The sequence below is a fragment of the Coregonus lavaretus genome (assembly GCF_964263955.1).
Source record: "Coregonus lavaretus genome assembly, chromosome: 6".
Classification (NCBI taxonomy): Eukaryota; Metazoa; Chordata; class Actinopteri; order Salmoniformes; family Salmonidae; genus Coregonus; species Coregonus lavaretus.
The window spans coordinates 35,844,539-35,863,210 of NC_139993.1; the positions used below are offsets into that span (position 1 = coordinate 35,844,539).

An 18,672-nucleotide genomic window follows, 5' to 3' on the forward strand; every position below is an offset into this window, starting at 1 on the left:
CAATAATCATTTCGAACCGCCTTCATTGTCTTTAGAAACACTTTCCATTGGCTTTGTCCCCAATGTCCCCTGATTGCAACCAACCGCATTATGTAAATATGAAGTGGTTAACGAATCATTAGTCTTTCATTGGCCAACAACCACATCTGAGTCCCGTCTACTCTGTTAGACCCCTCCCATGTAGAGCCGCCCTGAAGACTGGGCCCCTTTTGAATGACAGCGCTTGGGAAAGAATACGAATGTTTGTCTAATTTTCCGCAGCTACAGCGTCGATGAGCAGCAGTCGAAGAACTCCATTCTAACTGAATGGATTGGCATGGGGAGAAGCGGACCTCAAAACTTGGCTAAGCGGCAGCTTTGGAACTGTATTACTTTTACGATGGTTTTACTTTCGCTGCTGCTCCGACCAGGTAAGTCAACATATCATGACATGTATGTTATCCTGTGTGCATGCAAAACCTTTTTCCCGCACCCCGAATCGATGATGGAATACTTTCTTGGCTGTGCGAGACTAGTTCACAAAAACACTCACGCTTTCTGGAATAGTTATGACATAAAACATGGGAGTGTATTTTGTTTACACTGTATATTTCTGTTAAGTTGGAGTTGTAGTCAAACACTTGTTGGTTAGAAGTTACGTCGGTAATCAGCAAGCTAGCATGCTGTGTGCCTAAAACGGGCAGCTAGCGGCTAGCTAAACTACACGAGCTACTTTGGGCAAACTTTTCGTTAGTTAACAACTATCTAGCTATTTTCGCTAAATGCATCATATGTCGAACAGTCATTTATTTTTTTCACGGTTGAAGCCAACCATAGACCTAATGATACTGTATTCACACACGAAGTCTAAAATAAAGTTTGTACTTGTAGAAGTTGGCGAAATAAGAAAATTAGCATTTAGCTTGCTAGCCTTTACACGTCGCGTTCGCAAATTGTATTCGAAAATGTTGTTTGTAAAGGAGCAACAAATGGCTAACACGTTTTAACATAGTTAGCTTGCTAACTGTTAATGCTGTGGTTAGTTTTACCTTGTAAAATTAAATGTACGACGGTGTTTTGTTAAGTTCATGCTTCATTTGTTATTGCAATGCATTGGTCAGACTTTTCGGCCTCTGAACGTGTCCATCGTAACTTAAAAAAACTTCGGCCCTAGCTTTGTATGCATGTGCGATACGAAACAAATTGTATAAGTGTGGTGATTTTATGTGTTTCTTTGAAAACGTACGTAATAGCTAGCAAACGTTACACACGTTTCAGTCACAAGAGCTGTAAGAGAAATAAATGGGGATTTGGGACGTGAATGTGTTTTTGGTCCAATCGTTTCGTGATATGTTGTAAACTTTTGATAATTTTCACCATAGGTCATTAGATAAACTTGGGCGCTATAAATTCCAGTAAAGGGAATTGCAAAACAGTATCCTATAACTTAGTATTGTTAGTGATAGTTGAATCATTTTCAATTCTTACTTCCCCATAATGTGGTAGACTACTGAGACATGGTTATTATTGTGCATTTTGGTTGGTGTATTCATGTACATAGCAGGATGCGTAAGATACATTTTATTATACTGGTTATGCCATGTTTGCCTTGTTTACATTCTAAAGCCACCCTCAATTCCACAGATTAGTTCATCTTATTTTGTTGCCCTTAAATTGTTCACATTTTAGTCATTTTATCTTATCCAGAGCGACTTACAGTTAGTGAGTGCATAAATTTTTTTCTTCTTCTTCATACTTGCCCCCTGTGGGAATCGAACCCACAACCCTGGCGTTGCAAGCGCCATGCTCTACCAACTGAGCTACACGGGGCCCACACACACCTATTGAAATATTTTGTTCGCTATGCAAATTTGTCCTATTCTCCTCTTAATCCTTTCCCATTTTCTGCACATGGTTCTCTCATTGCCTCTTGTCAAAGGCTGACCATAAAGCGCCTTTAAAGATGGACATGGTTGTTGATTGCGCTATAGGCTGTGATTGTCAAATTGACAATATTCAAAGCAGAGTTCGGTGACCTCCCTGCAAGCACTGGGATCATTGGCGGAATTCAGAGGAGGGATGTAGAATGCTTCTAAGTTGACCTCTCACACATCTGTTTTGAACAGTTGCCAAGGCCCATGTAGGGCATTAGTCACTAGAAAATATATTCAAACAGTTTGCAACCAATTATCTTTCCCCACTGTCTGTAGAAAATATGGCAAGATTTGTATTATTGCAAGCTCATCATGCCTTTTGGGATTAAAACAGTCTGGAAGGCTAGTGTTTATTATCCGATCTTCTGTCAATGTGAATATGATAATTTATAGTTCTGTTTTTAGTCTTGTTCAGGCTGTATTATTAAAGTGTGCAATGTATGTGACATCTTGTGACACTTGCACAGGTGAGAGGCAATAAATTAATGTCATGTAAATGCACCTGTCATCTAGAGCCTCAAGATAAGCCTATAGGCTTCTCAAAAAGGTGAATACGTAATCTCCTTGTTACCCCAAAACATAGTTACTGCCAGATACAGTGCTGAGTAATAACTTAACACAGGAAGTGCCGAATTTATACAATCCTGACTGGGTCTTACATCCTTGCCTTCGGCCAGCTGTTAGTTACTCTGTCGCTGAACAAACACTGCTCTTTGTGCGGTTCCTCTTGGGTCTGAAGTCAATCTCTTATACAGTGGGCATGTGCGCCTTTATTGCGCCTCCTATTGGCCCAGCAAAAGCCAAACCACATTCATCACCCTTAAGCAAACTACATAGATTGGCTTCCTCCAGCAGTGAAGCACTGTTATTTCTATGACAGAGAGTTGGGGGCAAATAAGTTTTGACTGACTTTGCTCTGAGACAGAGTATGGTAACATGCCCCTGTGGGCTGGCTGGCGCATTTGGGTTTTAAATAGCATATTTTTTTTTACATAAACTCGATAGGTGGAAAAGTTTAGCTGTCCTGCTGCACATAGCTAGGTTGTACAGCTGATGTGTTAAAACTCAAATTCATTATAACAAAGTTATTAGGCAGTGAATAGACTAGCCTGATAACTGTGATTTCTATTGGAAACTTTATTTTTTATATATGGTCATTAGAGTAGTGTTAAGTAGTTTTTGCATCCTCAATTTCTCATTCTTACGAAGAGTTGAGACAAACACATTTATATACACCACCATGAACTAGGCCTAGCTAGGTCTCGGCTTTGGTGTACACATTAATGGTTCATTATCTAAATAAATGACTTTCCTCCCATTTTGTTTCTGATCACCTGTTGTAGGCGATGATAAACACGTAACACCTGTCCCCTGTTTCCTCCCCCCTACAGCACACTGCCAGCAGTGCCGGATCCAGCGCTGCAATGCGGAGTACGTGGCCTCTACCTCGCCCTCTAGTGGTCTCCAGGAAGACTCCCCGTCCGATGTGGACTACTGCATTGCCTTGCGTGCCTACGCCCTGTGTACCCGTCGCACGGCGCGCAGCTGCAGGGGTGACCTGGTCTACCACTCGGCCGTGTTCCGTATCAAGGAGCTCTTCACCCAGCACAACTGCTCCAGCGACGGGCCCACCTCCTCTGCCAAGGCCCATAGCACCTCCAGGCCAGTCGTGTCCGAGCTGTGCGACTACGAGAGCCGCGTGCTGGCCTCGGGCCCTGCCGGCCAGGGAAAGAAGTATGCCCACTGTGGATTATTTGGGGACCCGCACCTGCGGACGTTCCGCGACGAGTTCCAGACTTGCAAGGTGGAGGGGGCGTGGCCTCTCATCGATAACCGCTACCTGTCGGTGCAGGTGACCAATGTGGCTGTTGTCCTGGGCTCCAGCGCCACCGCCACCAGCAAGGTAGGCCAAGTCATAGGTTCACGTATGGCGATTTTGCTGTCAGTAAGACACAGGGCCCAATCATAACAATTATACCTGAACTGTATGTCATACATTGAATTCAAAAGGAGACTGACACGGGGGGGGGGGGGGGGGGGTAGAAATGCAAAGCCAACACCCACATGCCCCCAATGTCCACTTGAATTGGGGCAATTTAACTGTCAGAGTACAGAAAGGAAAATCGTTCATCAAATATAGTATCCCCTTAACTGTAAAGTTAACCATAGCCACCTCTTTGACAAAGCTTTGAAAAAATGTCGGCCTAGTACAAAAAAAATCCAGGCTCGACTCCAGAGTCGTGTCAGAGCTCAGGCACAGTGGCAGTTGTAGTGGAAGGTATTTCTGATTTATGGGCCTATCAGACAGCTGGGTTTGTTTGATCCTGCACTCTCTTAAGAAAGAGTATGGAGCCATACATGTGCCCATGGTTTATGACATTTACAATGATATTTGTTTTAGATGGCACAGATTAATGTGGGAACATTCATTAGTAGGCCTAGTCGTTTCTTTGGAGCTGATTATCTCCAAGTTAGTGGTCCAAGATATCACCAATGTGTTGCTGATGTTTTCTAGTCCATATTTACTTTAAAATAAGAGTATAATGAATATTTCTGCTCATAGTGCTTTCCTTCCATCACATTACAGAAAAGCTCTTATACCTTTTCCAAGAGAAAGACAGGAGTTTGTGTTCTCAAACTTTAAAATGAGCTATTCATGTCATAAAAAGTTAAGGTCCTGCTGACACATTGTGGCTCAAAATGGTACTACACCTGTTGAAGTCCGTTGAAGGCCTCTGATGGTGTCTGCTGCTTAGTATTTAGTAATCAGGGTGTATGCAGGATAATACTTCGACAGCTTTAGCCATCAGAAAATAACTATAATAACTACGTACTAACCGTTGTCCACCAAACAATACTACAGAAAGTACGATTTTCATAAGTCAATTTTGATTTCAATGGAATCATTAATTGACTTGCCTTTGCTGACATCTCTTCATTGTTCTCTTCCAGATAACTGTGATCTTCAAGTCGTACCACGGCTGTACAGAGCAGAAGGTGTACCAGGCCACCACCGAGGACCTTCCCTCTGCCTTCCAGGACGGCACTCGGAGTGGCGGGGAGGGGGGCAGTCTGTGGATCGTAGAAAAGGCTGGCTCCGGGGGCCGCCTGGTGAAGATCCAGGCCCGCTACATTGGGACGTCCATCATAGTGCGCCGGGTGGGGCGCTACCTTACCTTCGCCATCCGCATGCCGGAGGACACCCTTGACTTTTCTGAGGAGAACAGTGGGCTGCAGCTTTGTCTGCACGGGTGCCCGCGCAACGAGCTCATCAAAGAGCACATGCTGGGGCGCCAGCCCCTTCACCCCCGCCTCCCGGGCTCCGGGTCTAACCCCGAGCTGGGGCCCCTACTGCCCCCACATCAGATCTACACAGTGGAGCGCGCCACAGCCAAGTGCAGGGAGACCCTGCAGGTAGAGGACGTATACTTCCAGTCCTGTGTGTTTGACTTGCTCACCACAGGGGACCCTGAGTTCTCCATGGCAGCCTACGGGGCCCTGGAGGATCTGAAGGCCCTTCCTCCCAGCAAACTGAAGCAGAATTCTCCCAGGACTCCTCATGTTCAACAAAACAGAGGGGGTCCACACACGTTGGCAACAGCAACCCCCAGTCTGGTCACACTTCTGCTACTGGTTCTACTGCTTTTGTAAAGAGAAAATACGACACAAAAACTAAGTGGAAGTGATTCCAGCTTGAGGAAAGAGTGCCTGTTTTTTGCATTTGTGAATGTTGTGGTTCTTTTCCTGTCACTAAACCATTTTGTAGGTTTGAGCACTCAAAAAGGATGCCAGTGCTTCTTGTCCCCCCACACACACTTTGGCTGCCAGCTTCTACCACTTAATTGAGTCTGAATGCACGCAATCATGTGGGATCTGTCGGTGGTTAAGTGCGTAATGCGCTCTCCATTTTCACCCTTCTTGTAAATTGGATTAAGACAGTTACAGGATGCTTAAATTGGAAATTCATCATAACATGGTTGTCTGTACGCCGGATGTAAGGCAACTTATCAAAAATAATATTTGTAAATATTTCATATTTGTTGGGAATACATCACGATGCACACAACTGTGCCAGATATCATAATCAGAGAATGTATCAGGCTTACATGAAAATAGTATATTATAGTGCAGAGACATCCGTGGAAGGTAAGGCATACCTTTTGTGTTTCATCATTAGGCACTTAACGGTTAACACTCCAAGTTTAGTACCTCAATGTTGTCATATTTACTGAAAATATATGTTTCTTACATGGGATGATCCAACAACTAAACAAAAATACTACCTATCCAAATGTATTTGGGTTTTGGTGTAATATTCTCAGTACTTTTCACTGCATCCAAGTGTGATCACATTATCAGTTAGGTGAAACACTCCCTCTTCAAGCTGCTTGGCTTCCAGTTTTTTAAAGGTAAAGAAAATCTCTATATAATAATATATTGAAAGAGTGTATATGTGTTTTATATTGTGTACATTTGCCTGTGTATAGATGTTTTACACTTGTGATTTAGTTAGGTATTTTTGAATCCTTGTAAGAAAAGTGAACTAATGTGTTTTACCTTTATAATCTGTAATTTTCCATATTAAAAAGTGTTGGACACCATTTTCGTTTGTTTAGCATTTTTGCTTCTTAAGCTTTCAAGAATCAATGCTGTCTACAGCACAAGGATTCATGATACTGTATGTGAGTGGGACCATGGAGAATATTTGCTAGTGTAAATCTGTCAATTCTGAGTAAACTGTCAGGCTTCCTAAAAGGTTGCATTTTGTATTTAGCGTAGGCCAGTGACTGTTTCTACATATACAGTGTCTTCAGAAGTAGTCACACCCCTTGACATTTGACATTTCGTCGTTACAGTTAAAATTGAATACGTTTAGATGTTTTTTTGTATTTTGAAATCTTTACAAATAAAAAGCTGAAATGTCTTGAGTTAAGTATTCAACCCCTTTTTGTTAACCTAAAACACAAGGCCAAATCTACGCTGGAGATGCTTACCAAGAAGACTGAATGTTCCTGAGTGGCAGAGTTTTACTTAAATCTACTTGTAAATCTATGGCAAGACCTGAAAAGGGTTGTTTTGCAGTGGAGGCTGCTGAGGGGAGGACAGCTCAAAATAATGTCTGGAATGGGTCAATGGAATCGTGTCAACTACATTAAAGATGTGGTTGATACCACTCCATTGACTCCATTCCTGCCATTATTATGAGCTGTCCTCCCCTTAGCAGCCTCCGCTGTTGTCTAGCAATGATCAACAACCAATTTGACAGAACTTGAAGAATTTGGAAAAGAATAAAGGGCAAATGTTGCACAATCCAGGTGTGGAAAGCTCTTAGACTTACCCAGAAAGACTCACAGCTGTAATTGCTGCTGAAGGTGATTCTAAGTATTGACTCAGGGAGTTTAATCAAGATAGGGTTTTATTTTTCATTTTATTGGCTGTTAGAATTTTTCTTACACTTTGACAGAGTATTTTGTTTAGATTGTGGACAAAAAATGACAAATACATTTTAATCCCACTTTGTAACACAACAAAATGTGGAAAAAGTCAAGTGGTGTGAAGACTTTCTGCAGGCACTTCATGCAAGTCTTAAAAGAGTGAAACCAATAAGAAAGCCTTTAATTGATGGTGAAGAACCTTTTACAGTTTTTCTCAATTGCTAAAACACTAAAACCCATTGGCTGAACAAAGTTCTCAGTTGCCTGGACTCATTTAACTAATTATGCAGTCTGTCAATACCTTAAACCATTTCACATGGTAAAACACAATTTGCAGATCTCACTTTTCAGCAAAACTCTAAACACATTCTCATTTTCAAAACACATTCTGAACTCTAATGCACATGTCATCCATACTGGTAAACACAAGTGGCAACAATCAAATACAAATAGAGAACACATGTCATTGATTGAACACAACCACTCAAAATTGATTTAACCTGTTTCAAATGATGTGACACAACCAATATAAGCCAGTTCAGAGAGCAAACAGGTTGTTGAAGGTGGGAAGGAGAAAGTCTGAGAATGGATAGAAGAAACAATGTACGAGGACGTATGCGAGGTGGGCGACGAGGAGGAGGAGGGCAAGAAAGAGGAAGAGGAAGACAAAGAGTGGAAATATCTGATGAAATTCAAGCAACAGTCATAGACCATGTTCTTGTCAATGGACTGACAATGAGGGAAGCAGTACTTAGAGTGCAACACAATTTGAGCCGATTTTCTGTGTCCACCATAGTAAGGACATTCAGAGAAGAGAACAGGTACAGTATACTACTGTATTTTTGTAATTGCAAATTTACTGTACTACACTATATGCAGCTGTTTCAATAGACATTTGTAAAGTTAATCCCTGTATGTATTGTACTGCATGAATATGTTTTGTAACTGCACAACTCCTCTTTGTAGAATTACAAGGCTGCCACATGCAGGTGGAAGGACAGCTATATTCACTCGGGAGCAAGAGGCCGTTATAGTTGGCATGGTCCTTCAAGATAATGCAATATGACTCAGAGAAATCCAGGAACGAGTGATACAAGACAACACACACTTCCAGGGAATCGACAGTGTGAGCATTTCCACAGTTGACCGTGTCCTCCATCGTAACAGGATGCAAATGAAACAAGTATACAGAGTACCTTTTGAGCGCAACTCACCAAGGGTGAAATAACTGCGAGCTCAGTATGTGCAAGTAAGTGTACATTCAGAAACATTTACTGTAATCCAGATTGTCTACAGTACTAACACATACTATGTGAATGACATTACTCTTCAGTACATACAATGTATGTGAATCAGAAGTGCATACAGTAGGCCTAATTGTACTCTACATTATAGCACTGTCTCTGTACGACTTACAAAATCCTACATACAGTATATTGTATTTCTACACAGACAATATTTGACTTGGAATCCTTGGACAGACCCCATGAGTTCATCTTTGTCGATGAAGCAGGCTTCAATCTAACAAAGAGGAGGAGGAGAGGCCGAAACATGATTGGACAGCGGGCCATTGTTGAAGTCCCTGGTCAACGAGGTGGCAATGTCACAATCTGTGCTGCTATCAGCAACCATGGTGTTCTACATCACCATGTTACACTCAGGCCATATAACACCCAGCACCTTCTAAGATTTATTGCCAATCTAAAATATATTTTATTTGAGCAGCAGGTTCAAGAGCAGCAGGGTCAAGAGCTAAATGAGAATCCCATTCCCACCTATGTGATAGTGTGGGACAATGTCAGTTTCCACCGAGCTGCTCAGGTAAGGGAATGGTTTAACATCAATGGGCAGTTTATGAACTTGTACCTCCCTCCATACTCGCCTTTCCTGAATCCGATTGAGGAGTTTTTCTCCTCTTGGAGATGGAAAGTGTATGATAGACAACCCTACACCAGAGTAAATCTGCTGCAAGCCATGGATTTAGCCTGTGGTGATATAGGTGAGGAATCATGTCAGGGCTGGGTATGGCACACGAGGCTTCTTCCCCCGTTGCCTCAGGAGGGACAATATTGCTTGTGATGTCGACGAAGTGCTCTGGCCTGACCCAGCCCAAAGACAAGAAGAAGCACATTGATCACATGTTTATTCCTTTGATTTTTGTCCCTTTTAGTATTGTATACTGTAGTACAGTGCATTGTAGGCTGTATACTGTACAATGGACAAATTGTATGGCCCTGAACATTGTGCTTTCCATTTGTTAACAGTACTGACTGCTCAATAGATTTTGACTGGTTGCAGGGTCATATCAACAAAGAACAAGAATTACAGTATCACAGAGACAAAGGACAAGTTTGTGAGATGCAGGGTACAGTACTGTAAAAATAGGGGTACAAGGAGGAGGAAAAACAAAAGAGCAAAGCAGAGTAGTAATTTCTGATCAATTTTGAGCTACTATGATAGAACATGTTTTCGTTCATCATCAAAAGACTGATGGAAAAATATGAAATTTGTTTTTAGATTAAAAATCTACTTCTTCCTGAGAACTGTATGTTTTGAACAATGTGTTTTCTATTTTTCGGTGTATTGTTTACTGACTGCTTGAGAGTGTATATCATGGCCAGCTTTGTGGTTAGATTGTAGGTGAACAAAACATTGAAAAGTACATAGGCCCTTAAGTTATGTGTCCTCAAATGTTATGAAATCAAAAAATCTCACATTAGCTGGTGGAACTGACTAAATTAAATGAACCATAGAGGTCTTATAACTTATTCCATTCTACAGGTAATTGTTTTTGGGCTCATGTGACTTTATAGTCATATAGCCTAGAGGCTATGTAGCTTCTTATCTGTCATGTTTGGAGTTGTGTTGCGCTGTTATGAGGAAACTTGCATTTTTCTTTAAAGTTGAGTTGCCCTGGTCATGTCAGTATACAATAACTTTAAAGAGCAACTGCCCCTAAAAACCAACTTCTCATTAAGAAAACATCGATACAAGTCAGAAACATTTATTCTACTGTCAAAATGGACTACAGATTGATCATAATGCCTGTGGTAAATTTGGGTTGACTTTGGATATCCCTATGGGGCTAGTTAGGGACCATTTGGTAAATTACACAATGTACATGGGACAATATGTAAAAATTCCAATAGCTCCAAATTTCAATGAATTAAAAACCGCAAACCAACTATAAGTTGTAGAAATGTATACACAAATATTGAAAGCATTTAATGAGAGAACTAAAAGGTGTGCAGCATGAAAATATTGTCTAATTTACATTGTGTAATTTATTGACGGTCCCTAACTAGCCCTGGAACTAGGCTAGCCAAAGTCAGGTCGCACACCAGCCAACTGAAGCTAATTGGGAAAATAATTTGTCTAACTCTTCCCACCTACGAACACACTCATTAAATCACACCCTGAAACCAACACACATTTGAATTCAATCATAGCTGCTAGCATTTCTTAATGAACCAAATCTAAAGCCAAATCAGGTAGTGCAGTCACCCTTTAAAACTAACCAATGACATGTTGCACCTCTACTTTGCTACCTTTCAGATGAGCCAAGGAGGAGGACAGATGAGAACAGCAGGCCAGTGGAGCACTTAGAACAGCAGCAGCCAGGGGCAAATGGAAGGGAAGACAATGATTTAGGTGACCCTGACACAGGCCCAAAACAAGTTAAGTTACCCTAGTATCCCCTTGACCGTTTTGGATTGCAAAACTAAAGAGACACTCAAGAGAAGACACAGAGACAGCAACAGAAGAGTAGGATATGATGGCGAGAGACAACAGACAAGGCACAGAGACAGCAACAGAAGAATAGGTGATGGAGAGAGACACAACAAAAACAGAACAGGCCATAACAGAAGAAGATAGACAAAGAACACAGTAAGAAACAAGAACCTGAGACCGCAACAGACAAGACACAGACAGCAACAGACAAGACACAGAAAGTGACAGAAGAGGGCAGATGGGGAGAGAACAGAGGTGGGTTGAGCACAGTAGACTGTATCACTTCAAGCTGCTCTATGGATTCTAATTAGTTTGATTTATTTGCACAAATTCTAAGAGGTGAAATACAGACAGTGAAAAAGTAAAACATGGTTTACAAAGAATTTGCAGGTGAGGTGAAAAGAAGACGGCAGACGAGAGACAGCAACAGATGACGCAGAGAAACCTACGGAGAGAGGCAGAGGAAGGGTGAGCACACAGTGGACTGTATCACTTAAAGCTGCTCTATGGATTCTAATTACTGCACAGTGTGTGCGTGTGTGTGTGTGTGTGAGAGAGAAAGAGGGTGTTTGGGTACTGTAGGATTCTTTAATCAGTTTGGCTCATTGCACAGGTCAGAGTCTACGTGTTCTAGAGTAGATAGTAGAGATCGTTCTAGAGTGAAGAGATCCACAGTAGCAACTGTAATTGAGTACTGGCGGTGTCTGCCGTGGCAGGTGGGAAGGTGCAAGTTACTTGAAAAATATATATATATTTTTTTGTACTATAAAATTTTTCTTTCAAACAATGACAACCAGACATAAACAAAAGACAATAAACAGACGCACACAAATTTCAACAAACATCAATGACATCACACCTGCTCAGACCCACATGTTCCTACCACAACCATACACATCACGTATGTCTCAACCACACTCCCACTCATCCTTCATCCCTGGAACTTTCCAGTGCTTGTAGCACTCTGTCATCTGGCCTCAAATTGCGCTGTTACATTTTTCTCTGTAGCCCACACCTTTTAAATATTTAAATAATAACACATTTGATACATCCACTGTTGTAGTGATGGAGGATCATTTCATTTCCAGTTTTTAAGTAGACATTTTTTTCCAAATCATTGACGAGAAAAGTATGGGCCACCCCATTGGGTATCTCACCGCACCCTCAAATCCCATGTCTTGAAATATTCATATAGACGGATTAAAAGGAAACTTACATTGTAAAACTTCTGACAGCCAACTTTCTAACTCTACCTATACATTTTGGACTTTATAGTAGTCCCGTGTAGCTCAGTTGGTAGAGCATGGCGTTTGCAACGCCAGTGTTGTGGGTTCATTTCCCACGGGGGACCAGTATGAAAAAAAAAAAGTATGAACTCACTACTGTCAGTCGCTCTGGATAAGAGCATCTGCTAAATGACTAAAATGTAAATGTAAAATGTAATAGCACTCTCAGAAGGCATGAATTATTTAGTCCTTGTTAGTTTTACACTTACACTGCTTTCAGAACGTATTCACACTCTTTGACTTTTTCCACATTTTGAATTACAGCCTGATTTTTAAATTGATAAAATGTAGATTTCTTGTATTTATTATGGATCCCCATTAGCTGCTGCCAAGGCAGCAGCTACTCTTCCTAGGGTCCAGCAAAATTAAGGCAGTTATTCAATTTCAAAAAACATTACAATACATTCATAACAGATTTCACAACACACTAAGAATGTGCCCTCAGGCCTCTACTCCACTACCACATATCTACAACACAAAATCCATGTGCACGTGTGTGTATAGTGCGTATGTTATCATGTGTGTGTATGCATGTGTCTGTGCCTATGTTTGTGTTGCTTCACAGTCCCCGCTGTTCCATAAGGTGGATTTTTATCAGTTTTTTAAATCAAATTTTACTGCTTGCTGCAGTTACCTGATGTGGAATAGAGTTCCATGTAGTCATGGCTCTATGTAGTACTGTGCGCCTCCCATAATCTGTTCTGGACTTGGTGACTGTGAAGAGACCTCTGGTGGCATGTCTTGTGGGGTATGCATAGGTGTCCAAGCTGTGTGACAGTAGTTCAAACAGTCAGCTCATGCATTCAACATGTCATTACGTCTTACAAATACAAGTAGTGATGAAGTCAATCTCTCCTCCACTTTGAGCCAAGGGCCAGCCACAATGCCCTGTTCTGAGCCAATTGCAATTTTCCTAAGTCCCTCTTTGTGGCACCTGACAACACGACTGAACAGTAGTCCAGGTGTGACAAAACTAGGACCTGTAGGACCTGCCTTGTTGATAGTGCTGTTAAGAAGGTAGAGCAGCGCTTTATTATGGACAGACTTCTCCCCATCTTAGCTACTGTTGTATCAATATGTTTTGACCATGACAGTTTACAATCCAGGGTTACTCCAAGCAGTTTAGTCACCTCAACTTACTCAATTTCCTAATTATTTATTACAATATTTAGTTGAGGTTTAGGGTTTAGTGAATGATTTGTCCCAAATACAATGGTTTTAGTTTTTGAAATATTTAGGACTAACTTATTCCTTGCCATCCATTCTGAAACTAACTGCAGCTCTTTGTTAAGTGTTGCAGTCATTTCAGTCGCTGTAGTAGCTGACGTGTATAGTGTTGAGGTATCCGCATACATAGACACACTGGCTTTACTCAAAGCCAGTGGCATGTCGTTAGTAAAGATTGAAAAATGTAAGGGGCCTAGACAGCTGCCCTGGGGAATTCCTAATGTCAAGGTGGAATTATGATTTTAGACATTTTTACAAATTAATAAAAAAAGTTGAAATGTCTTGAGTCAATAAGTATTCAAACTCTTTGTTATGTCAAGCCTAAATAAGTTCAGAAGTAAAAATGGGCTTAACAAGTCACATAATAAGTTGCATGGACTCACTCTGTGTGCAATAATAGTGTTTAACCTTTTACTGCAGTGTGCTAAATCAGGGTCACACAGTGTTTCTTGGTAGTCTTAAACAAATCTACTTTGAAACAAAACTATACACCTCACACACATGGATATGGGCCTAAAAATATGTATTCAGTTGAAATGTATTCAGTTTTGAGTTTGCATCCCAATATTACACTTTATATACAATACCAGTCAAACGTTTGGACACACCTACTCATTCAAGGGTTTTCTTTATTTTTACTATGTTCTACATTGTAGAATAATAGGGAAGACATCAAAACTATGAAATAACACATATGGAATCATGTAGTAACTAAAAAAGTGTTAAACAAATCAAAATATATTTTAGATTTTAGATTCTTCAAAGTAGCCACCCTTTGCCTTGATGACAGCTTTGCACACTCTTGGCATTCTCTCAACCAGCTTCACCTGGAATGCTTTCCCAACAGTCTTGAAGGAGTTCCTACATATGCTAAGCACTTGTTGGCTGCTTTTCCTTCACTCTACAGTCCAACTCATCCCAAAACATCTCAATTGGGTTGAGGTTGGGGGATTGTGGAGGCCAGGTCCTCTGATGCAGCACTCCATCACTCTCCTTCTTGGTCAAATAGCCCTTACACAGCCTGGAGGTGTGTTGGGTCATTGTCCTGTTGAAAAACAAATGATAGTGCCACTAAGCCCAAACCAGATGGGATGGCGTATCGCTGCAGAATGCTGTGGTAGCCATGCTGGTTAAGTGTGCCTTGAATTCTAAATAAATCCCAGACAGTGTCACCAGCAAAGCACCCCCACACCATCACACCTCCTCCTCCATGCTTCACGATGGGCACCATACATGCAGAGATCATCCATTCACCTGCTCTGCATCTCACAAAGACACAGCGGTTGGAACCAAAAATCTCACATTTGGACTGATCAGACCAAAGGACAGATTTCCACCGGTCTAATGTCCATTGCTCGTGTTTTTTGGCCCAAGCAAGTCTCTTCTTATTATTGGTGCCCTTTAGTAGTGGTTTCTTTGCAGCAATTCGATCATGAAGGCCTGATTCACACAGTCCCCTCTGAACAGTTGATGTTGAGATGTGTCTGTTACTTGAACTCTGTGAAGCATTTATTTGGGCTACTATTTCTGAGGCTGGTATCTCTAATGAACTTATCCTCTGCAGCAGAGGTAACTCTGGGTCTTCCATTCCTGTGGCGGTCCTCATGAGAGCCAGTTTCATCATAGCGCTTGGTGGTTTTTGCAACTGCACTTGAAGAAACTTTCAAAGTTCTTGAAATGTTCCGGATTGACTGACCTTCATGTCTTAAAGTAATGATGGACTGTCGTTTCTCTTTGCTTATTTGAGCTGTTCTTGCCATAATATGGACTTGGTCTTTTACCAAATAGGGCTATCTTCTGTATACCCCCCCTACCTTGTCACAACACAACTGATTGGCTCAAACGCATTAAGAAGGAAAGAAATTCCACACATTAACTTTTAAGAAGGCACACCTGTTAATTGAAATGCATTCCATGTGACTACCTCATGAAGCTGATTGAGAGAATGCTAAGAGTGTGCCAAGCTGTCATCAAGGCAAAGGGTGGCTATTTGAAGAATCTCAAATATAAAATATATTTTCATTTGTTTAACACTTTTTTGGTTACTACATGATTCCATATGTGTTATTTCATAGTTTTGATGTCTTCACTATTATTCTACAATGTAAAAAATAGTAAAAATAAAGAAAAACCCTTGAATGAGTAGGTGTGTCCAATTTTTGACTGGTAGTGTAGCTGTTGAAATTCCTTCTTTTTTTGTGCTGGGGGAGAATGCCCCCGGATCCCCCTACTGGCTTTGGGCTAAGCCCCAAATGTCTTCAAATCCTAGGAACGCCCCTGAGTAAAACCTAATCTTGCTTTCCCTGTTAGTGGCTTATGCTATTCATGAACTGGTAACTACAAAATGTGGTGAACATTAAATGTGTGTATAGCACTCTGAAAGTACCTTATGTTCATTCATGTTACCTTCATTACATTCATGGAAACGTGTCACTTTTCCTAGTTTGCCAGGAGTCTGTAGGCTATAGGTGCCCTCTTCCTGCGTAGGGAACATGCCATGATTATTATCCCACCCATTCCCTGCTGGGTTCCTCAGAGTCCCCGTGCTAGCTGCTTCTATCTGGCTCTACTTGCTGTTTGTGCAGCATCAGAGGGGGGTGTCTATGTGTAGAGTCTGTGTAAATGTTAGCTCAATGCTGGGCTGGCTAGTGAGTATGCTCTCACCTGCCATACTAGGCTTTAAACAAGGTTTGGCCTGTGCTTGACAATGTTTTTAAAACAACAATAAATACAGCACAGACAGCACAGGACACTGTTAGATATGCAATACACACATGTTCCCACTTCCCAGTTAGCTAGTCAGCATGCCCCGTCTGTATTGTATTCTATTATCTCTTAATTTCGCAAAGTAAGCAATTTTCTCACACATTCTTTTGCTGATGACACACCAATGAGCCACAAGGGTTTGGAGATGGGCAGGCAAAGGATGAAATGCGTCACCATTTTATCCATATTTATCATTATACTCTTAGCACACGCCAGATGTCCTAAATCATGTGTTCTTGGGCTGAATGTTCATCACCCTTATTTTTAATATCGTCTGAGGAGGGGAACAAATAGAAAGAGGCAATTGTGCGGCCGTGGTAAAACCTGTCACAAGCAATCTTGTCTTGGCAGCCGAGCAGGCAGAGTGCTAGTTAACACACTGACGGTTATATAGCTCCAATTGGCGCATTAATAGTTATTTTCCTGCACTATACGGCCCTTCCTGGTTTTATGATATTTGTCAACCCTCACACTTCAGTTGTCTTATCATTTTTCGTTCCATAAATAGATGGGCTAATATGGTCAATGTTGTTCTTTGGTTGTAAACATGGTGTGGGGGAGATGAAAGTTCCATTTGCCCAGCGGTGTTAAACAAACTCAAGATTTCGGCCCTGTCCTGATTCATATTCATCTGGGAGAACCAGTGACAGCATGACAACTGCCACTAAAACTGACATGTGGGCACTGAGGGTGGGCTCAGAATAGGGGAAACTTGATATATTGAAACATCTGACAAGCCAGTGCACAAATTAGGTTAGAGGATAATCATAAATCTTAAAATAAATATTTTTTTCCCAGTCCAAGTTTACAAAAATGTTTTCTTTAAAATCGTGTTCCTTTAAAATAGATGTCTTGCATGCTCAGAATGGTTCATGTATGTATGTTTGTGTTCATGTATGTAGGCTTACATTATGTAAAGGATTGATAGTGGGTGTGTAGATTTCAGGCAGTAACTGTAGATTGGCCATCATCCACCCTCTTTACAACCAGTCTCCCCTGTAAACAAGGACAATTAAAATGCTAATGAGTTGAGAACAAACCCTTGAGTGATTGATACTCTCAATGGAGAAATTAATTTGATATTAATAGAGCAGTTGGCAAGATAAATAGATAGTGCTATGTGAGTCCTCTCCTTGATTGATAAATAGTTAGATTGATGGCTGTCTTAATACAAGGTGTTCAAAGACTGAAATTAGTTGGCCTTGATAAGGATATAGAGTTCTGCATTATACAAGGTCAACAGAATATTCTCTGTCAAGTGTCTTTGTATTATAGTGCTATTTAAGTATTAGACTGGTTATGTTATTGTTGATATAGTGATATTATCTTCGGTCCAGATTATACTGAAAAAGATGGCGCAAGACTCTCTATATACAGTTGAAGTCGGAAGTTTACATACACTTAGGTTGGAGTCATTAAAAATAGTTTTTAAACCACTCCACAAATGTCTTGTTAACAAACTATAGCTTTGGGAAGTCGGTTAGGACATCTACTTTGTGCATGACACAAGTAATTTTTCCAACAATTGTTTACAGACTTATAATTCCCTGTATCACAATTCCAGTGGGTCAGAAGTTGACTGTGCCTTTAAACCGCTTTGAAAATTCCAGAAAATGATGTCATGGCTTTAGAAGCTTCTGATAGGCTAATTGACATCATTTGAGTCAATTGGAGGTGTACCTGTGGATGTATTTCAAGGCCTACCTTCAAACTCAGTGCCTCTTTGCTTGACATTATGGGAAAATCAAAAGAAATCAGCCAAGACCTCAGAAAAAAAATTGTAGACCTCCACAAGTCTGGTTCATCCTTGGGAGCAATTTCCAAACGCCTGAAGGTACCACGTTCATCTGTACAAACAATAGTACGCAAGTATAAACACCATGGGACCACGCAGCCGTCATACCGCTCAGGAAGGAGACGCGTTCTGTCTCCTTGTGAAGATGCTGGAGGAAACAGGTACAAAAGTATCTATATCCACAGTAAAACGAGTCCTATATCGACATAACCTGAAAGGCCGCTCAGCAAAGAAGAAGCTACTGCTCCAAAACCGCCATAAAAAAGCCAGACTACGGTTTGCAACAGCACATGGGGACAAAGATCATACTTTTTGGAGAAATGTCCTCTGGTCTGATGAAACCAAAACAGAACTGTTTGGCCATAATGACCATCGTTATGTTTGGAGGAAAAAGGGGGTGCTTGTAAGCCGAAGAACACCATCCCAACCGTGAAGCACAGGGGTGGCAGCATCATGCTGTGGGGGTGCTTTGCTGCAGGAGGGACTGGTGCACTTCACAAAATAGATGGCATCATGAG

At 41.2% G+C, this 18,672-nt stretch overlaps 1 protein-coding gene across 1 annotated transcript; it reads left to right on the forward strand.

The window, feature by feature from the left end:
- The first annotated feature begins 243 nt into the window (after positions 1–243).
- Positions 244–6,514, forward strand: rgmd (RGM domain family, member D). Its single transcript, XM_084163317.1, has 3 exons — positions 244–410; positions 3,305–3,816; positions 4,866–6,514. The coding sequence occupies exons 1-3, from the start codon at positions 317–319 to the stop codon at positions 5,562–5,564; spliced, it is 1,305 nt and encodes a 434-aa protein (XP_084019443.1). The 5' UTR covers positions 244–316; the 3' UTR covers positions 5,565–6,514.
- The last annotated feature ends 12,158 nt before the right edge of the window (positions 6,515–18,672 follow it).

Excerpts from the sequence above, each read along its gene's own strand:
- rgmd (XM_084163317.1), top strand. The coding sequence starts at position 317 with ATGGGGAGAAGCGGACCTCAAAACTTGGCTAAGCGGCAGCTTTGGAAC. Across the intron at positions 411-3,304 it reads TTCGCTGCTGCTCCGACCAG|CACACTGCCAGCAGTGCCGG; the intron begins GTAAGTCAACAT and ends TCCCCCCTACAG. Across the intron at positions 3,817-4,865 it reads GCGCCACCGCCACCAGCAAG|ATAACTGTGATCTTCAAGTC; the intron begins GTAGGCCAAGTC and ends GTTCTCTTCCAG.